Below are 22,875 nucleotides of genomic sequence, written 5' to 3'. Positions count from 1 at the left end.
TCGGTGCTTATTTAACAAAAAGGACCAGCTCCATTTATATTATTCCTTACATAGTGTCTTAACAAAGACGCTGAGCTCTTTAAGTGAAATATTAATGACATATTAAACATAACCAGTTATGCTAATGATATTATTAAGTAAGATAATGAATATATTAATTAGCAAATATGTCTATGAGAGTGTCTTCACATAACACATGGGCAGTATTAATATGAAGAGTGTATCTTAAAACATTAAGGAGTTGTGGTAGTTTCAAGAAAATCAGGTTTTTCATTAATATGCAAATTTATGCAGCAACTTGCTCCAAAATCTAATGAGATCATCTACTTTATAGGGGGAACCTGTGGTGTAAGTGTGAAGTTTCTGTCATGTACTGTAAAATGGTAATGGGACATAAAAAACATAGACATTATCATTATTTCAATACACTGAATAGAGGAATAAAGAACATTTGTCTCCATCACTGCTAACCTGTAACCTGTGGGAAACACTCATAAAAATGAACAGAAAAAACCCAGGAGCTGCCATCTCACCTGTCGGCAGGTAGGTAGGAGCTGCTGCATTAAGTGGAGGAGCGGCCGGCAGTCTCCGTTAAACTGCAGGCAGAGCTGGCAGGCGCAGAGCAGCTGCAGGAGCAGGCCCACACTCTCGGACCTCCAGCGCTCCCCGGAGGCCCTGACCAGGCCCTGGAGCAAGGCGTCGACGAAGCAGCGCAGCTCCAGCACCGCCTCGACACCGTCAACCTGAGGAGTGATGTAGTTTGATAGTGTTCAGCTGTAGAGGAGTGATGTAGTTTGATAGTGTTCAGCTGTAGAGGAGTGATGTAGTTTGATAGTGTTCAGCTGTAGAGGAGTGATGTAGTTTGATAGTGTTCAGCTGTAGAGGAGTGATGTAGTTTAATAGTGTTCAGCTGTAGAGGAGTGATGTAGTTTGATAGTGTTCAGCTGTAGAGGAGTGATGTAGTTTAATAGTGTTCAGCTGTAGAGGAGTGATGTAGTTTAATAGTGTTCAGCTGTAGAGGAGTGATGTAGTTTGATAGTGTTCAGCTGTAGAGGAGTGATGTAGTTTAATAGTGTTCAGCTGTAGAGGAGTGATGTAGTTTGATAGTGTACAGTACGCATCTTTAAAGTTTGAGACAGATAGTGTGCTTGAAGTCATAAAACACAATCTCATCAGCTGATTGGTTGTAACCAGCCGTTTTCCAATGCAATTTACAAAATCTGTCTTAATATGTCCAGCATTTTCCACAAGCGCTGGTTGCCGGCCAGACAGCCAATTACCAACAACTTTCCAGCCAGCTACTTTTAATAGTAGTTTTGCTTTTAATACAGGCAATACCCCCAAATCTGATCGGCAAATTGATGTTAGGAGCCTTGTAGGTGAAAATCAGAGACTTTTAGGGCTGTTCTGGGAGCTTTGCTCTTGGTTGCATCTCATCCAACCTGCCAGAGCCTCCTATTGTGAAAAAGAAATTGTGAAACTAATGATTATATGTGCGGAGTGTGCTAGACAGCAACTTCACACTTTCTAGTTGTCAGAGATGTGCGATACTGCCCAACACTTCCATATAAGGTGAATATGAGTGCCTTTCCGCCTATGGACTCGACACGCTGTAATTGAAATTGAATCATACTTGCATTTTCTGTCCAACATGCAGATAGTCCGTTTTTTGTTTAGTTGTTAAAAATGTGAATAGACACATTTGGTGTCTCATATCTTGCATGGAAATGGTGTATGACTTTAATAATCTTAAGAAAATCAGATATAGTCCGATTGTGATACTGTACAAGTCATAATAATAACTAAAAATACATTGAATACGTATATTTATATATTTTTAGTGTTGTAGTTGTGCAGTATTGTGTTATGACTGAAAACTATGTAGCAGTGCTCAATGCTCAAAACCAATACTCATGATAAAACTTGAAAGTAAACTATAATGTTTACGAGGTAAACTTTATAATACTCAAATTCTAATAGGTTAAACATGTATTGAGAATGGAATCATGCCGTTAGATTGCATGAAAACACACCAAAATAAAGCTGGGTGTATATTGTTCATTCTTTCTTCTTTATTTCTGTCTTTTGACAAAAACTGCATCTCCGAAAATGCACAGAACTTTACACAAAATCCAAAATGATAAATGCTATAACATTGGGCCAATATTATTAGGGCTGAAACGATTCCTCGAGAAACTCGAGTAACTCGACTACTAAAAATCATCGATGCAAATTCTTTGCATCGAAGCTTCGTTTAATCCATATAACTATATACACACTCAGTGTTTCGCACGGATGATTATTACTGTTGCACAACGCGCTGGAGAAAGAGAGAGAAAATAGCGAGAGGCGAAGAGAAGAGACAGGCCAGAGAAAACGACAGAAAGTGTCCAAAGTTTCGGATCCAGTGTTGCCAACTTGGCGACTTTGTCGCTAGACTTAGCGACTTTTCAGACCCCCCTGGCGACTTTATTTCTCAAAAGCGACTAGCGACAAATCTGCCGACTTTTTCTGACCATGGGAAGCAATGTTAATGTGTTGAATCCCAAAGCATTTGGCAATAAATTGGTTCGGCTGATGCCGGTTTTCTCTACTTGCTTGTCTAATCCAGAGAGGTCTGACGGTCACAGCGCTTCCCACACACAGCGTAGCTCCTTCCCTCCGCTGAGAGCAGGGACTGTAGGATAGGGTCCACTTGTAATTGCTACCGGCGTACGCCGAAACTGGCCCGGGTGGGCGGAGTCAGCACTTAATATTAAAACGGGATGAGATGAAGGCTAGTAAAGAATGCACGTTAATTATGGCTATATGTAATGGCTAGTTAAGAACGTAAATCAATATGGTGGCTAGTTATGATGTCCCTAAGTTAGCTAAGTTTTGCTCAAGAAAATAACCACAGAAAATAAAATGCTGCAGTCAATTTGTGAAAGCCTGAGCTTCATTCATGTTATTATTATGATAGTCACACACACATACACACACACACCTACTCCCCTCACAGTGATGCATAAAATACCCCAGAAAGCAAAATATCAGGTGGTGTAAGTAGCAATTGGAGCCTAAAATGCACCAGTCCAATACAGCAGGTATATTCAGTTTAGTTTGATTGCAGTGAGTAGGGTCAGCAGGTGTAGGGCAACCCTTCAACATAGTAAATAAATGTACATTAGCCAGTCTTATGAACTTGTATGATATTTAGGCCTAGTAATAAATATCAATAATAATAATTATTTCACCTCGTTTTCAGTAAATCACAGTGTCGTATGGACAGCTTTGTGCGGACAGCTTTTCTCTTTTGTATATTTACTATTGCTCTTTAATAAAGCAAAAGTATTTCTTATCCGATTACTCGATTAATCGATGGAATAATCGGTAGAATACTCGATTACTAAAATAATTGATAGCTGCAGCCCTAAATATTATATATAGCGAGAATCTACAGCGTCTCAATAAGGGGGGAATTTGTGATTTTGGCTGATAAGACGTGTATTTTTACATAAAAATCCTGCCTAGTGCCACTTAATTAGTGATTAAAATATAAAAGATTTATTGAACATTTGCATTTTTTATTACAATGGTGTGTTAACGGCCACTTTAAAAAAGCAATAAGCCACTTGAGGCTGTGATTTACAGTGGCCTCTCTGGTCTCACCTGCATGTGAGGGACCAGCTGGCAGAGGCAGCAAAGCAGGCTGTCGGACACTGCCGAGGTCTGTTCCCAGTCTTTGTCCTGGGCCACCGATCCGAGCCCTGGGTGGGTGGGCAGCAGCACCCTGAGGAGGCTGTGTCGGAGGAGGGCGTGCTGGGCTTGCCTCTGAGGTTCACAGTACAGGTAGCGCAGGAAGGGGACCAGCATGGTGACGTAGGCCGGCTCATCCCTGCATGGCATACACACATACAGTGTGTTAATAACCAACACACACCATTTGATTGATTACATTTTTATTGTAGAATTGATCAATACTGCACTGGTTGCCTATAGGAAGACTTTATAGGGTTAGGGTTAGTCTAATGAGACATTTTGAACAGATTCCACAAAAGCATGCATGAATGTGTTATATATTATTATGATTATGATTATTATTGGTTTTAATGGAGAGTTTTAGTGTCCCATGACGCTCTAAATGCTGTTTCAGAGGCTTTTCCATCCTGTCAAGAATAAAATTCTGGGGAAAACACTTACTTACTTTTAAAGTCAAATACCTTGACTTAAAAAAAAAATACAAATCAACATATTTTGGCATGAAGACAAAATTATGCATAATGCACAAAATATTACACAAAATACTGGCTATAAGTGGCTTCAATCCAAAAATAGCGGTATCAGCATTCAAAAATCTATATCAGTCGAACCCTAGTTAACACTAAAAGTAGTCCTCAAACTTTAGCCTTGTAAACAAAAATGATCTATATTCTGTGCTGCATGTGCCATGGTGTGTTTATGCACCATGTACTGCATGTATTTGCCATTACTGCACTACGGCTGACGGTGGCCTGATGAGTTATTTGGGACGGGGTGTTCTTCCCAGATGGCTTTGAAATGCATGCAGTGAAGGAGGGAGCTATTTTATGGCGGGTTCAAGGTCTCTGCTGTGGGCATCGTTATGGAAAGGGGGGGACCTTGCCTGTCAGCAGCCTGCTGGATGAAGTCATCAATCTCCAGCAGCAGAGCCGGCCAGCAGTCCGCCCGGTTCTCCAGGGCCGTGATGTATGGGTGGGGGCTGCTTCTGCAACACAACAGGACAGAGCAAAGGCCATGTTCACACTGCAGCTGAAAGCGTTCCAATTCTGATGTTACTCCTATGCATACACGTGACACAGATCTGATGTTTTCTAATTGGTGTGAGCAGCAAAAAGCTGCATGGAGTCACATTTTGTATTTTTTTGGCACAAAATTGGATCCCGAGACATGTGACCTACAAGCATTCTTTATTGGAAAGGTCAATGGTATCAGATCTAAGATGATACCTCCGCTCTCTTGTATGGACTCATGCCTACCTTGGCTTAGTACTAACTTGCTTCGTCAGTTTTCACTGATTTCCTTGCAGGATGTAACTGATATTGTGTCACACCTTCACATCTTCTTCCAGTCCTCTGGATATCACTCCTACTAATTTCAACAACAAAGTCATGGGTACTGTTGTTCTCAGTTTACTAACTTTTGTGAATGAATCCCTTATTTCTGGTCATGTCCCTATTTCAAGCTTCAAGTTACGAATGACATTTTATTGCAAGCCGATTCTGGTGAATGCTCTATTTTGGTGCTGCTGCATCTTCATGCAACCTTTAATACAAATGATCATGGCATTTTGATGAATATCCTGAGGCAGCAAACGGTTGGCATATCCAGGACTGCTCTTAACTGGTTTTCATCTTATGTGTCTAACAGAAAATGTCTATCTATGTCTATTGGTGAAAATGTTTCATCCTTTTCTTTGATTACATGTGGTGTGCCTCAGGGATCCATTCTTGGACCTATATTGTTCTCACGCTATATGCTAACCTTGGATCACATAATACGTCAATTTAACATCTGCTTTCATTGTTATGCTGATGACACACAACTGTATCTTTCTGTTCAATGTAATTATTTCCATATGGCCATTTTAAATACAGTACTTTGTGGCAATTACGGATTGGACGCCTCTGACAAAACTGAAGTTGTTATCGGCCCTGAAAATATTTCTAGGGAAATCCAGCAACTTCATGATCTATTGGCATCCAATGTTAAGTCTACCTTTAAGAATTTAGGTTTAGTTTTTGATCAACCTTTTCGAGCAAGATACAGAAAAGCTAGCTCAATCATGCTTTTCCAAACAGCCTTACCTTAGATATCAGATTTCTGACAAGAACTTAAGACCCATTTTTATTATCTCGTCTTTGATTGTCTCTGATGTCTTATTTTATGTACTGAGTTCCATGTTTTACTATTTTACCATATTTTTACTATTCTAGTGTTTTGTGTGTTTTTAATTTTCTAGTATTCCAATGTGAAGCTCTTTGTAACCACAGATTAGAAAGTTGCTATATAAATAAAAGTTTTACTTATTTACTTACACTTAGATAGATACACTTAGTATCACTTACACTTGTATTTGAACGCTCAAATTGGAATTTGTCTGGGTTAAGTAAATCTAACATCAATTGTCATAATTTTGGTGACACGGCAGTTCGCCGGATCCAACATTAGCATGAAGGACAATGAGACATGATGAGAAACAGCACTGGAAATAAAGTGAAATAGATGACTTTGGCATCCTCAATTTAGTCAAAAGTCGAAGGCACATGCCATAACCAAAATGTGTTTGAAACAAGCTGGAGAGCTGTAGGTACAAAAACAGATTTGACATCTTTTGTTATTGTTACTCTGTGCACACGTGTTGACACTGTCGTCTGTTCAAATGGGTATTAGATATGGGATACATCCTAGAATAGATATGATCATCCAAAAAAAAATCAGGTGGTCGTAGTCAAAGACAATACATAATAAAGCAGATTAGAACATTTACAATTTTACACTTTCAGGTGTCAGGCAATTGGATAATACATAAAATAAACATTAGGTTTATGCAAGAAAACAAAAATATAAAACTGGATTTTGGTTTGTTTTCAGGATTTAATTGTCACCACCCTCACTGTAACTCTCCAACTCCAACTCTTCAATAGAGATGGTAATAGTAAAAGCCAAGTCTAACAAGGGAACAGAAAACATGTGTTATGTTCCACCACGAATAATGCAGTCATGCCTTTGGGCCAATCAAATAACAGTGACAATGGAACACCCACTTTAATAGTATATGTATGTGCATGTACATAGTACAGAGTATATAGTAGATGTGGTATAAATGTGTCTTAGTTTCATGGTGTTGATTAGGAGAACGCCTTAGGGTGAAACTGTCAAGACATTCAAAATTATGGAAAATCTAATTTAGTACACACTGATGATCCTAAAGGCAAATTTATAGAGCAAGGACAGCTGAATATGTGAACTGAATTTCATGTCAATCAAACTTATGCTGTGGGAGTAAGGCTAGTTAAACTTATTAATTTTGACCTGTAATTGAAGCAACACCCTTGGGATGCATCATTCCCCCAGGTTCTGGCAAAATCAGACCAGTAGTGTCTGAACCATCACTACAGTATCTATAACTATAAGATAAAGGAATAAACGAACAGATTACATTGCACACCCTTTGGGCCAATCAGTGGCATTTTGTAATTGTCAGAACAGATGGGTGAGATGCATCATTCTACCATGTTTTGCCAAAATCTGACCAACGGTGTCTGAGATATTGCACATGACGAACGGACAAACGGACGGACAAATGAATAGATGTATGATGTTGCAACCACCTTGGGTCAATCAGTGTAATTTTGTAAATGCTGGAACTCAGTGGTGAGATGCATCATTTCCTCAAGTTTTGCCAAAATCGGACCACTGGTGTATGAGATATTGTGTGTCACCAATCAACGAATGGACAAATGGATGAAGACCGATTCATTAACTGTGATTTCATCGTCTGGTTAGGGCTGAACAATTAATCAAAATTTTATCGAAATCGCAATATGGCCTACTGCAATTTTCAAATCGCAGGAGGCACAATATTTGTTAAAGGCGAAATGTGTGTCAAAATACCATTTTAAATTAAATATTGTCGTGCTGCAGAGATGTCCTGGCCTACACATCATATTCTACAGACTTAAGAAAACATCTTTGTTTGGTACAGATCCCCGCAAAAATCACACCATAATCATTTTAATACGTTTTTCAATGAAAACGAGAATAATGATGTAAAAATTATCATTCCCTCTAATATCGCAAATCATATCGCAATTGCAATATCAGTCAAAATAATCGCAATTAGATATTTTTTCAAAATCGTTTAGCCCTACGTCTGGTACAAAAATCATGGGAACATGACCATGATCATGACCAAGAACTGGTGCATGTGTGTGCGTGTGGGTGCACATAAAAAAAAACACGTAGGTTTGTTATGGGATTACAGCATAAACAGTACAGGCCTTCAAATGAATTCAAGAACTGTAATCAACAATGGTACAAATCATTAAGAAATCAATAGAAATGCTATTAGTAAGATCAAGCAACATTTTTCCTTTAATGTAGATTATGTCTTATGTCACTTTTTTTCTAAGACTGTTGTACGGAGTGTTCTGACTTTTTGCCTGGTTTGTACTTTTGGTTCTATGTGTAGTCAAGATCAGCTCAAATTACAGAGAGCAGTCTCTCAGGCCAGCAGGCGCACTGGTGTCAGTCAAAAATCAGTAATTAGTCTCCACTCCAAGCTGATGTGCAATAAAATCAGACAAATCATGGGCCACCCCCTTTCATGGTTGCCTGTGTAGGTACATGTCTGCTCCGGCATAAGATTCCATCTGAAGGTTTCTGCAGATCTTTTGTCCCAGCTGAATTAGATAGTCCCAGCTGCAATTAGATTGTACAATGAAGTGGGAGTTGTGTCTGATATGTGTTTTTTTTTGTGTCAACATGTCCCGTCATATAATGCGCTCGCTGTCATTTGTCTTTTAAAAGTATATGTGCTTTTCTTGGAGCCAGTGCTACATGAATTTACCCCTGGGATAATAAAGTTTAACTTCACTTAAAAATGCTTCAAAATACGTAAAAATGGGGTGTCCTGGTGACTCAGTGGTCTAAGTCGCATACCACGAAAACGCAACATCCTGGGTTCGAATCTGGACCAGAATCTTTGTCACATGTCATCCCCCTGTCTCTCCCGACCTTTCCTGTCTCTCTTCACTAGTGTGTATCTAATAAAGGCAAAAATGCCAAAAAAAAAATCATCTTAAAAAGAAAACAAATCTGTAAAAACTAGGATCTGGGAAAAATGTGGAAATGGAAAAACAGGAATTTGGAGAAAATTCAAATGTATTTTATTGGGCCCCACACAATGGGATAGATCTGTGAAAGAAAACACTACACACCATTACAACAGGATATAATTTCATTTTAATCACAAATATGTGATGCTTACGATATGGCAGTAACTTGTGAGGTGTAATGAAATTAGTCTTAGGATTCTCACTTATTACACTACTACCGTAAAGTGCAGGCCTATTGCTTTGTATGCCTTGGTACTAAACAGACTATAGGGTGGTGTTTTAGTTCACATTTTTTGATTCTGCTTGATATTTGCACAGATACCCAACAAAATATGTTGTACTTTATTAAAGTCTCCTGGTGGGGATAGATGCAATCTTCTGTTGCACCATCAAAACATCATTTCATCTCTATTAACTTTTAATGTCTTGCGAGAACATTTTTTTTCTGTTCAGAAGAAGATTTTTACAGAATCAAACACCTCTCCAATTACTGAAGTTGATATCACACACACACAAAATACCTCTGTTGTCTGTAATAGGCTTCACATACAGGCGGGGACTCAAGATTAAATAGATCTATTAAAAGTTTGAGAAATCGGTTCAAAACAGGGAAAAATGACTTTCAGGCATCCTTGAATACATTTAAGATTTCTAGATACAGCGATTAAGGCTAGAAGACTTTGCACATTGCATTGTGTTTAGCCGTCATTTACCAAACGTTTGTGACCACGAACAATGGAATTGAATGGAATTTGAATATGCAGCCCATCCATTCCAAACAAAACAATGGGGTCAAATCCAAGGTGAAGTCTGTGTATTGTTGAGATTCCAGCCCACAGACAGGGCAGAGGTTAAGACAACAGGGTTGGTGAGTTGGGGGGGTGGTAGACAATGCAGTCAGGTCCACTAAACCAGTGCTTTACATCAATCATCACATAACTAAGTGTAGGAAGGAAGTTAAATGACTGAGCACGCCTGTGCCTGCGACAGCCCGCGGCATGGGCTAGACATCGGGGTAGACAAAGGCTTGTCCCTGAGTTTCCCCCTCCTCCTCCTCTTTCTTCCCACTCCTCACATGGTGTAATCTGTCTGACCATCTCTCCCCCCCCCTCCTCAGGTTCCCCGTGGCCGTCTCCGAGCCCTCAGCCTCAATGCGGCTCCCATCCATCAGCCTCTCACACCATTACCCACTTTTCAGCCGCCAGACAATGGAGGAGGCAGGAAGCGAAGGCAACGACCTTCCTCCCTGTCGTTCAACTACAAGTTCACTGCTGAATTGGAGCGCCCGGCTGAAAGGAGGGGTCAGGTAGAGCCTCTGTCTGCTGAAACACCCACCTGCCTGGGGATGTGTACAGGTTACACCGACTTCTGAAGTGAAGTCTGGCTTGAGACACAATGGCAGCGGGGCCCTCACTGGGGAGTAGTGTTGTCAAGATGCCAGAATTTTGACTTTGATACCAATGCTGAGTAGGGATGGGATGCACAGAAATGTCGGCCTTCTATCGGTATCAGACGAAATAAGCACCATCGGTGAACGGCCAATAGCATAAAAACAGAAAATAATGAGCGATAATTAATTAATTAATTATTCATTTATTTATTATTGACCAATAGTGCAGGGCCTTACTAAACAGAAACCAGCATTTCGGTGTTTACGTAATTTTGTCATGTCATGCGCTGTGCATCTCTAGCTCACCAGTGTGTGATTGCCAAGCAAAAATTTCAGCGGTATGGAGCTATTTCACGGTTTCTGATGCGGACAGCAGGGTAGCAATTTGTAAAGCTTGTTCTGCTGAAACATCAAGAGCGGGTACAACAGCAAGGAACTACTCCACTGCAAACCCAATATACCATCTGAAAGCACCAAAACAACCTCAAGTAAGAAGAAAAAACCAACAGACTCATCTGTGGCAGTAGTCTTTGAGAATGCAAAGAAATGTGGCTGCGACAGTGCCAAAGCCAAAGGCATCACTGAAAAAATCTTCATCGACTTGGATGACAAACCATTTTCTGTGGTGGAAGACGTCAGGTTTCATAGGTTTATAAAACACACTGAGCACCAGTACACAGTCCCTAGTAGATGATATTTCACAGATGTGTCTACTAGAAATATATAACGTTGCAAGTCACATTCATGAGCTCCTGGCTACAGACAGCTCTCAGTGTTACAACGGACATTTGGAGCTCCGATCAGTGGATTGACAAAGAAGAATAAGATTCTGCTTCATGCAAGAGTTTAGAGGGTCACATACAGCAGCAGCCATTTCTAAGGCCTTCACCAGCATGTTTGAAACAAGGCACATTGATAAATCAAAAATGCATACGGTAGTGAGGGACAACGCAAGGCGCATGGCAAAGGCAATCAAGGACAGAGTTCTGCAAAGCCTAATGTGCATGACCCATACACTCCAATTAGCTATCAATGAGGGAGTGTTAAATCAACGCAGCATATCGGATGTCACTGCTACAGGCAGAAAAAATTGTGTTCGACTTTAACCCCCCCCCGCTTACCTATTCACACTTACAAACTTCGCAAATACAGATGGGAACGCCACCAAAAAGACTCCAGCAAGATGTGACAACGAGGTGGAATGGTACCTATTAAGTGCTGGAGAGCCTCTCTTGGAGTAAAAGCGATCCCTGGCTGCATATGTAGCAGATTATGGCCTGCCCACAACTTTCAGTGCGTACCAGTGAATGTTAGTTGAGAACAATCTCTCTGTTCTCTCCCCCTTGGAGCAGATAATACGGAGATAAGCTTGTCTAATGCAATTGTTGCAGACATTATACCTGTGGTAGGGGCCCTAAAGTGTCTGTTAAACAAGGAGGCTGAAACAGATCAAGGACTGGAAACAGCCAAAAGCACCCTCTTAGAGGCTGTTAGCACGTTTTAGTGAGGCAGACTCAGAACCCTTGTACTGTATCGCGGCTGTGCTTGATCCGCGATACAAGGATCATTACAGTGATTCAGGGAAAAGCAGCACATGTGCGAAATGATCCAGGCAGAGTGGGATTTGATGGAAATGCCAGCCGATGATAGTGATGGAGCGCTCAGCACTGAGGCACCCTTCGGCAAAAGAGGGCTTGAACAGAGGAGACGTGCACACTTTCTCTGAGTGATGTGCTTGACAAGATTCTCCGAGAGAGCAACCCAACTGCCTGGCAGGTGACAAGCGCAACCGTTCACCAATTAGATGGGTATCTCGCAGAAATCGCCATCCCCAAAAACAATAGCGTTCTTAGATGTTGGAGCAACAATCAAGGGATCTTCCCCGAGCTAGCAAAGATGGCACGGAGGTACCTGCAGAGAAACTATGGAAAAATGCTACTTTTCCAAAAGAAGCAGATTTACGCATGCCGAGAATGTTCCATTGACTTTAAGTGTCATACTGTAACTTGTTCACCCTAGCCTAAACTACATTAAGCATGCTGACATAATTTCCTTAAGCTTCATAAAGTAGTAGGCTATAATGTCAGGCTAAAGTAGTAAAAAAGAAGTAGGCTAAAGAATGATTAGGTTGTGCTTAAAGAACGGGCCTGAAGTTGAATTTATCCACGCACTTTGATAAATGTTGGCATGCCTATATATTTTTATTTTCAAGTCAGTGCAGTTTTGTTTACAATATATTCAGGGAATCTACTTGTTAACTTTAACAACTTTCCAAAAGTTAGCAAATACCAATATTTGTTAACATGAGTGCAATGTAAAGACTGGCATTGACCCTGATCTGTGATGTATTGAAAATAAGTTCGGACATATTATAAGTCTGTACATATACTGTAACTCGATATATAACGCGATATATTGAAACTTGGTCACAGTTCATGACATGCAACTTGTATACAAATCCTACCAATGCCTGGAATTGAATGGAATCTATGGGTCCTCTGTTCTGTCGTCTTTTATATTACTGAAAAGATCCAATATCAAGTATTAAGTCGGTATCGCCGAATAATTTCTGGCTCTTGCAGTTCAAGGAAAGAAATTCTCAGAAAGATAGAAAATCCGCTTCAACTTTGCTGGCGACTGTCTGTATGTCTGTATCTTGCATGAATAAATATCTTGCAGCTGCCGTGGTAAAAATCTATGTGACCCAGTGGCCTTTTTAAGGGTCTCACCCATGTGCGTAATTAAAAACACCTTTTGCAAGATTTTTTTTGCGCATACTGCAAGATGTTTGGTGAATTGGTCGCTAAGTCAAATTTACATGACCAAGCCCTAAAGTCATATCATTTAAACAATAATTATATGCAAAACTGCTATCTACTATGGATGGAACGATATATTGAAATTCAATATATCACAATACAAAAATGTGACGATACGTATCGTGGGGCAGAAAAATGAATGGTGATATTAGCTACATTTTATTCTGCTGTAGTAATCACAAATGAGACGCTTGACCATCACAATTTCACAAGCTCTCCATCCAAATTATATTGTCACTTTGTAATGACATTTTTAAATTGTTGTTTACATTCTAGCAAGACAATGCCATCGCTAGAAAGATTTGTGTCTCAGAAATAAACACAATACTGCACAGTCAAGACTTTGTCGTCATTGAACTGTCATTGAATATCGTATATCGAATCGTATCATGAGATAGGCAGATTGTCCCATCCCTTCTAGGGAGGACCATTGGCGCAGAACACGTACATTTCACTACAGCACATGCAACGCTCACAGCACACCGTAAACAGCAGGAGCTCCTTTGTCTCTCGTTACAGAGGCTTTGCGTGTTCAGTTACCTCCGCAAAATTTTAGTGAATCAGGGCCTGGGTTGTTTAGAACAGCAAAAGGTTTCTTGAACTGGCCATAGGTTGAATCACTATTGGCTTATATCAATCCGCAATAGAGCAGCAAACGTAATATTTTAATTTACCGGTCTGGTCAAATACAATCAATATGTGGGAAACCCTGCAGGGGATGGACAGGACGGACTACAATACTAGAGACGGACTAACATCCCGTGAGAAATGAGCCGATCTGCCGGACCGAGGCCTGAACCTTCCCTGATCCCGCTGGGCGCTTAAGTTGCTTAGTGTCTCGGTGGCAGATTGCATGGGGCAGCGGTGGGCAGACGGTCAACAATGGGCACCAGTGTGCATCCTCCATTAATCCCGCAGCATTTACAGTTGCCCGGCAGTGCCAGGCGCGCCGACCAATGGCTGGCCGGTCTGCCAGGCCAACGGCGCCACCCTGCTGCCCTCGACACATTCATCTTCCCACCAGGGAGGTTCAGGCCGCCAGACAGACACAGACAGCAGAGACACTAGACGGCAATGAAGACAGAAAGAGAAAGAAAAGGACAACGGGAAGGAAGAGCAGACCGCAGGAGAGAAAGAAAGAGGGGGATAGAGACGTGGAGAGAGAAAGGGTAAGAGTGAATAAAGGAGGAGGAGGAGGAAGGGGATCAGAGATAGAGAGAGAGGCAAGGAGAGCAGGAGGAAGGAAGGGAAACATGAGGGAAGAAGGAGAAGGGGAAAAGGGAAAGAGAAAAGACACAGCAGCTCAGTCTTTTTATCCCCCGCTGTAACTGATTAAGGAGGCCCCAGGATCTTGGCAGAGGTGCACATCAAAGCCTGGGGGTGGGGGGAGGCTCTCTCCAGGCTCCTCCAAAAGCACAGGACTACAGTATATAAGCCTTGGGCTATCACACACGAGTAGGACTGACTTGCATCAGAAAGGATTTCCCTGCCCTGACTAGCAACTATATTGTTTGCATTATCAAATCATGGCTGTTCTCTTTGGCATTGAAAATGACATCAGCAACAAAGGTTTACAATGAAACGTCTGTTTTTATTCATTTCAAAACAAGAACAAGGTGTCTCCAAGTTTCATCAAGTTACACTGAAGAATTTTAAGACCTTTTTGGTGCCAGTTAAAATGAAATGTGAGACAATTTTGGAGGTTAAACTAAAAGTGGGGTTTGAGTTTAGAGAATATGATTCAAGACATTTTAAGACTTTTATCCACTTTATCCTGTTGTTACAAAAGAAAATAATGACAGCTATTTTTGAACAATATAATTCATGACTGGGGGTTATGGTCATTAAATGATGTTCAGATGAAATTGTCAAATAATAGAAACCTTGGCTACACTTGAGTTACCCAATAGAGATATCAGATGTCAAGTCATCCATCTAAAACATCAATGGTAAACTTCAGCCAGAAATGTGTCAGTCCCTCAGAATCAAAGAGCGAGGGCTTCTTTCTAGAGCCGCCATTTTGCACCAACATTCAACAATCATAAAGGATGAAATCCACCGTAGAAGAGGTAGAGGTACCAATTTCTCCACCAACAGCAGCCTCAATAGACCAGAATAGTAAGGGGTGCGCCTCATTCCGGGAAATGTAGGATATCACAAACTGAAGTAGGCTAGAAGCAGACGAGGGAAAGTGGATACACTAAAGGTAAATTACAACACTTCATCATAAAACAACTCCTGGAATGCATTGAACGTCACAGATTGATGATATCTTACAGTGTAAGAGTATTCGAGGGTGGATATTTCTTTAAGGCAGTCATCACAAGCACTCATGCAGTGTTAGACATATTCCATCGCTGCTTCCTTTTATGCAGTGATGGATTACGCCTTTAAAGCAAGCAATGTATCTGCAAGTTGTTTTTCATGCTCAGGCGTGCACTGAGAGACTGAAGTCTAGAAACGACACATACGAAAAATATAAACTATATAGAAAGTTGTTTGTGGCTTTTATTATTTGGCCTGTAGATTCATAAATGTTAAAAATGAGATATTAACTCAATATACCTGATGTAGTCAGGTTTACTTTTGGAACTATTCCAGGTGAGCAACAGCGTATTCATCTACTGTGCAGTGATTTTACGCTGTACACAGTCTCCCATCACCTACTACATCCACCCCCTATGGAAACAGAGAAAGTAGTGCCTGCTAGTTCAAAACAGTATGTTTGTATTATATTTTGTGTAAATTTCCTACACAAAACTGCCAGACTTAGCCACATAAAATTTGAATTACTGACCATTTAGCTTTAGAGCTGCTACAAATTCATTTTCTAACTTTTAAGGTAATGCTATTAGCCTACCATCATTCAACATAGTCTATGCTAAAGTGTTAGCATGGAGCCTTCTGTCACTCAACATAGTGTATGCTAAAGTGTTAGCATGGAGCTACTATCACTCAACATAGTGTATGCTAAAGTGTTAGCATGGAGCCTGCTATCACTCAACATAGTGTATGCTAAAGTGTTAGCATGGAGCTACTATCACTCAACATAGTGTATGCTAAAGTGTTAGCATGGAGCTACTATCACTCAACATAGTGTATGCTAAAGTGTTAGCATGGAGCTACTATCACTCAACATAGTGTATGCTAAAGTGTTAGCATGGAGCCTGCTATTACTCAACATAGTGTATGCTAAAGTGTTAGTCCAATGGGACAATCACCAAAAACCTTGAATAAATAAAAAAATCTCAGCATCTTCACACAGCAGACATTACACAGAAATATTACAAGCAAAGGCATATATGAAAAGGACTGACCTGATGGAGTAAGGACAGGTGAAGGGTGTTCCTTTGTCCCGCTGGTCTGCCTGCATTTGAAGCAGCCTTCCAATGACCTTCATCAGCCCCTGAACATTTCTGTTCACAGTTGAAGTAAGAAAAGACATAAAAAGGCCATCATAATTCAAGAAAAATACACTGGAAAATGCTGTTGTTGATGATTTTTTCCAACTGTACAAAAACTTTGTAAGGAGACTGTAAGGAGAAAGGTACGGCGTTTGTTGTGTCAGTTCATTTTTGGTTTTCTCCCATTTGTCAAGCAAGCGAACCATTTAAGAGACAGCTATGAAATAAAACCCTAAATTAGGGTTGGACTGATATCTGATATATACAGTATATAGAAAATATTGGCCATTTATTAAAAATTGAATATGGTCCAGTCCACCTTGTCCACCTCTGATATGATATGGTTGTCTATAAGAAGCCCTTAACCTACATTGATTCTAATGAGACATTTTGATCAGATTCTATACAAGTATAGCCTACATACATTAGTTTTCATTAGTAGTATTATTATGGGTTGAGTTTTAGTGTCCCATGGTCTTAATGCTGTTTCAGAGGCTTTTCTACCCAGACAAGAATTCTGACTGAATACTTGTCATTTTTTCCATGAAAATTATTAAATTTAAAGATGTTGAATATCAGCACAAAATATCAGCAGTAGCATAGCAGTAGCGACCGAAACTTTTGAAAACTTTCAGAAAACATGTCAAGAAAAATAAGAATAATTCATTTGTCATAGGAACTAACACAAAATTTGTATGAAAAATGTTTTTTTGCTTTCATTTCACCAGCCATTGGCAGAGCCAAGAAGTCCATTTCAGACACGGACTCCACATTTGCACAGTGATACCAGACAAGACGTGCTGTATCATCTTTGCTGGCTGGAAAAGGTCACTTTGCTTTTAGGCGTCATTTACCTGCTGTGATCGTCATTACATACGAAGAATTAATAGATCCAAGTCAGCAGAGGTGGCAAGGATAGCGTGGCGCTCTCTCACTAAAAGACTGGGGACACTCTTTATAAAACATTTTATTTTCCTACTTTGATGAGAAATGGTTGAAACGTTTACTTTCTCTTGGTGGAAGTATTCCCACTACTTTGATGAGAAATGGTAGAAAAGTTGACTTTCTCTGGGTGGAAGTATTCTCTCTACTTATCCAGTAAAAGGACGACAAGAGCATTAGACATCAAATTGAATTCAAGTCATTTTTCTTACAATAGTGTGTTACTGCAGTTTTGTGAAAGCTTCATGTTGTGCCTAAAGACTGTTAGCTGTTAGCTGTTCTGAAATCACTGTTAATCAATTATTCATTTAAAGGCCTAATGTAACCCAGAGTCTTCCCTTCCATTACCTGGGTGGGTCACCTCACTTTAAAGAGCTGCTGACCCTATAATAATTTCAACAGTATGCCTTTCAATGGAACGTTTAAGTGTTCCATGATGGTCTAAATGCTGTTTCAGAGGCTTTTCCACCCTGACAAGAATACAATTCTGGGGGAAAACACTGCAAATGTAATTTTATGGCCTGAAAATGGTCAAATTTTATCGGCTATCTGCGACTTCAGTCTAAAAATATCAGAACTTCAAAATCCTATATCGGTCAAACCCTAGTCTAAGCCATACATAACTGCTATAAACCAGGAAAACGGGAAGGGAATGACATACAACAGAAACAGCAAAGTTACTTCCCTGTCATAAATTTAAAACAGTTTGCAGAAGTCTTTACAGCGGTTCATCTCGTCTTTCATATCATCCCTATTCCCCAAGACGGTTCCGTTTTGTGCTGACGTTAAGGGGATACATTGACATTTTGAATTATGGTTGGTTATTTTTCTTTATCAGGCACTTTTCACATTGTGGGAAGGTTTCTACATTGGTCCTTCAGTTCCCTTGCAGCTAAATGTACCTCTTGGTTTCAATGTCAAAGCTAACAATTAGCACGACCCACCAGCAACTGCCCTTTCGATCTTTTCAAATTCCATTCTATGACATGGTGGTGCTGAGGTTTCCTTATGGCCACTGAAGGATGCTCCTACTGATGCATTTTGGATTGACCAACCAGAAAAAACGGTGTGTAAATTCACAAGATGGTGCACCATTAGGAATGATGTCACACCAATGCACAGCTCCACTGAACAATATAACTGTGGTAACACTCTGGATGTTTCACTGGGCATATGAGTAAATTCTTTGGTTCAGAACTGACACTATCGTGCGGTCATTAGCTCATTTGAGTGTAGACACATTTTATAGTATGTCAACAAAAGCACAGTCTTGCCTATTAACAATACAGTGTACATCTTGACTAGCTAGTTTGTCTCTTTCAAGATTCAAGTTTCAACTTTATTTGTCCCAAAAGTGGCCAACTGCTTTGGCAGAAAGGTACAAGAAGGACACACAAAATAAAAAATCAAAATCAATCATCTCCCTCCTGCTTATCCCTGAATTCAAGAGTACAATGGCTGCTGGAATGAACGACTGTTTGTACCTCTTTACACACAAGTTTAGAAGGAACTATCCAAGACATGCCTGGATCACCGACTGGGCATGCAGCAGACATGACCTGGGCCCCGGGTGCCACCAAGGACCCCAAAGCCTCGGGGTGGTGTGGAGATCAATGTGCAATACCTCACTCATTTCGACGGGTACATGTGTCTATGGAGGCAATATTAAACAACTGTAATGAATAACAAACTCTTACAAACCTGCACTGATGTTGACTGTTCAGATAACAGGTCCTAAATTTGCATGTAATATATTACTCCCATCTCTTTAACATTCTGTAATTCAAATTGTGTTACTGTCTATGCTTTGTTGTCACTGTCCCATGCAAATTAACAAAAGCTACTGTATGGACATTTGCATGTTGTACATTGAGCAGTGCTTGGTGTGCTTGTGCTTATGTGTCTATAATAGTGTTATATGATACAGATACTATGATACTGACATATATGGAGCCGATATTGGCCTTTTATTAAAAATTGGATATCAGCCAGTCAGCGACGTCTACCTCTGATATGATGGATATGATTAACTTTTACGTTTACTGTGGAATTGATCAGTACTATGCTGGTTGTCTATGGGAAGCCCTTAACCTGAATTGACATTTTGATCAGATTCCACACAAGTATGCATGAATTCATTATTAGGGGTTCAAGTCCATAAGGCTGAGATCCCATTGTTTTTGTTAGGATTCTTCTTCTTTTTCTTCTGCCCCTAAACGATCTGTACCTCAGAGACTGTAAGTCCTAGAGCAAACAAATTTGGTGAATATGTTTCAAATCTCCCCCGCTACTCAGGCAACAAAAAATATACTGAATGGCCAGACAGTGGCCAATAACTCCTGAACCGTAAAGTGTAGAATCTGTTTTTTTTCCTCTCAGATTTCTTGGCTCAAGCCGAATCCATTGCCCATATGGATTTTCATTTCTGCGATGATAGTTTTTCCCACCATTTTGAATTTAATGCAAAACCTATTTTTCACAATTTCTCCCACAAAGTTGATCCAATCTCAACAAAATTTTGCACACAGCATGTATGAACTTGCTAGATTATGGCGATTACCCAGAGTTTTGAAAATCCAAACCATCCTAAACACTTGATGCTAGAGCAACCAAACTTGAAATATAAATTTGGAAAAGTGTGACAGACCACATTTGGTGGTCACACGCTCCATAGCGCCACCATCAGGTCAACCTTCTCCTACAAAGTTGACTCTACCCAAATTTTACACATAGTATGACTGAGCTGCTTAATTATCTCTGTATCGCAGAATTTTGATGCTTTTAACAGTTTGGTCCTGACTAGAGCTGCAACGATTAATTGATTAATCGATTAGTTGTCAACTATTAAATTAATCGCCAACTATTTTGATAATCGATTAATCGGTTTGAGTAATTTTTTAAGAAAAATAAGTCAAAATTCTCTGATTCCAGCTTCTTAAATGTGAATATTTTCTGGTTTCTTTACTCCTCTATGACAGTAAACTGAATATCTTTGGGTTGTGGACAAAACAAGACATTTGAGGACGTCATCTTGGGCTTTGGGAAACACTGATTGACATTTTTCACCATTTTCTGACATTTGATAGACCAAACAATCGATTAATCGAGAAAATAATCGACAGATTAATCGACAATGAAAATAATCGTTAGTTGCAGCCCTAGTCCTGACAAACAAAAGAAGTTGACAGCACAAACAGGAAGGGAGGGATTTCCTAAATCCTTAATAGTAGACCATCCAAACTTCACATGGGGGGGGGGGGCTCGTTTGTTTTGGTGCTAGAAGAAAAGGTTTTGGCGGCCACCAAAAATATTTGTGCAAGAAAAACACATTTGCCTCTGGAACCACCTTTGACAACTATTGCCTGTCAAACCCCCGTCTACATGTCTGTATTTGTCAGTGCATGGGATAGGAGGGTGACAGAGCAGGAACTAGGCGCAGGTGTATTTTCTGTACCTGGCGGAGGGCAGGAGGTTGAGGATGCTGTTGAGGACGTACTGCAGGTCTGCGTGGCCTTGATCCACCAGGAGAACCAGGGCATCGCAGCAGGTGGAGCGCACTGCAGCACAGTCGCTGCAGCACTGCTCCCACAGAGCCTCCAACGCTGGGCCCTGATGACAGTACCAACACAGTCAGGGAAGGCTACACTGGATTTTAAGATTTACCTTAGCGATAGGGTTGTTGATCAGTACCAATGACCATTACTTGGCCAGGTGCTGAGATTTCTGGCCTTCAAAACTCACTTTCAGGGCTGTACACTGTGTTTTACAGAAGCAAAACATTATAATAGACGTTGACCAATCCAAGCCAAATGGCCTTTTCACCCGTGGTGCCTCGCCTTAAAACAGGCCGTTCCAGACAAACGTCTAGCAGTGGGGTAAAATTCCTGTCATAGTTTTTCCTCAGGGCTCCTTGATCTAAAAAATTGACTAAGACAGCAAATGTGATGTTTTATTAGTTCCCTACAGTTGGGCCCCACATCATTTCTAAATATGTGCTGCATTGTATTATTGAAACAGTCACAACTAGCCCCTCCAGGCTAGTAACAAGGCATTTGGGCTGCAGAATTACATCTATTTACTTATCTTACTACTTATTTTGATCACAATTATTAGTCTCACATATTGGTCTCAATGATTCGAGAAAGTCATTTAACCGCAATTGTGGCTTCTTACATCAACATCTTGACCATTTTCAACTACAGTACATTTGTCAGATGGCAAGGGGGAAATATGACAATATTCTATGAATATTAATTGCGATTAATTAATCTCTGCCATCATGGAGGTCCACTGGAGAATTGGCTGTACGTAAATAATGGCTACATATACCTGAAAGATACATGAAAGATTGTTGTGGTGTGGGTGTAGGTCAATTCAGCAATGTTAATAGTAAAAATGAATAATCTGATATGGTTTCCAAATTTAGAAACAGCATATTAATTAAGCATGCCTATTCCATACTGTTAAGCGGGCTGAGTCATAAGTTTAGAAATGCAATTAGCTGTTTTCAGCCATGTTGCCAAGGGCTGTGGACCTCCAATATGGCTTCTGGAAGACATGCTACATCACCTGAGAGCCCTACAAGACAGTTAATATCACATTAATTAGAGCCATGCAATGCTGTGCGGGAAATTAGATGAAGAAAACGGTGTTATTGGAGATGAGGAACTCACCTGAGTGGAAGACTGGGTGATTCGCCCATTTTGCCCTTTTTCTTTTAGCACAGCAGCAACAAGACTTCTCACCGTCTGGAAACAAAAAGTTGGCCTAGATGTAAATTTTAGGTCAAAGCAATACACCAGGTTTTGGGAGACTGTCCCATTGGTCAACTTAGCTGTTAAGTGATGAGAACATAGACACCAACATAAACCATGTGTCAACCATGATCATTAGGTAGGCCACGAGCATTATCTCACATGTCAGAAAATTAGATCTTGCAACAGCACTAAAGCTAATTGGTAATGTGGTCTGGCAGTCTGGCAGTTTTGTGAAAGGAAACTGGCAAGATTTACACAAAATATGTCACAACTTTTTATTTCTAGGTCAGTCTACTTTTCATAATTCTAGTGTCCTACCATCCCTCAACATGTGTGCTAAAGTGTTAGCATGGAGCCAAGTATCACTCAACATAGTGTATGCTAAAGTGTTAGCATGGAGCCAAGTATCACTCAACATAGTGTATGCTAAAGTGTTAGCATGGAGCCTACTATCACTCAACATAGTGTGTGTTAGAATGAAACCTACTATCATTCAACATCGTGTATGCTAAAGTGTTAGCATGGAGCCAAGTATCACTCAGCATAGTGTATGCTAAAGTGTTAGCAAGGAGCCTACTATCACTCAACATAGTGTATGCTAAAGTGTTAGCATGGAGCCAAGTATCACTCAACATAGTGTATGCTAAAGTGTTAGCATGGCGCCTACTATCACTCAACATAGTGTATGCTAAAGTGTTAGCATGG

The 22,875-nt window shown here is 40.3% G+C and overlaps 1 protein-coding gene across 1 annotated transcript in view; it reads right to left on the bottom strand.

The window, feature by feature from the left end:
* The window catches only part of focad (focadhesin), a 63,903-nt gene that overhangs the window by 35,013 nt on the left and 6,015 nt on the right, over positions 1 to 22,875 (bottom strand). The window contains exons 3-8 of the mRNA XM_071926086.2: positions 22,087 to 22,161; positions 20,868 to 21,022; positions 16,385 to 16,483; positions 4,625 to 4,726; positions 3,652 to 3,877; positions 534 to 743 (exon numbers count right to left, since the gene is read on the bottom strand). Coding sequence (XP_071782187.2) covers positions 534 to 743; positions 3,652 to 3,877; positions 4,625 to 4,726; positions 16,385 to 16,483; positions 20,868 to 21,022; positions 22,087 to 22,161 — 867 coding nt within the window. The remainder of the gene's footprint in view (positions 1 to 533; positions 744 to 3,651; positions 3,878 to 4,624; positions 4,727 to 16,384; positions 16,484 to 20,867; positions 21,023 to 22,086; positions 22,162 to 22,875) is intronic.

Source organism: Centroberyx gerrardi, chromosome 23 (genome assembly GCF_048128805.1).
Source record: "Centroberyx gerrardi isolate f3 chromosome 23, fCenGer3.hap1.cur.20231027, whole genome shotgun sequence".
In the NCBI taxonomy this organism is placed as follows: Eukaryota; Metazoa; Chordata; class Actinopteri; order Beryciformes; family Berycidae; genus Centroberyx; species Centroberyx gerrardi.
The sequence above is the reverse complement of the archived record's forward strand: the minus strand, read 5'-3'. Positions and strand labels throughout refer to the sequence as shown.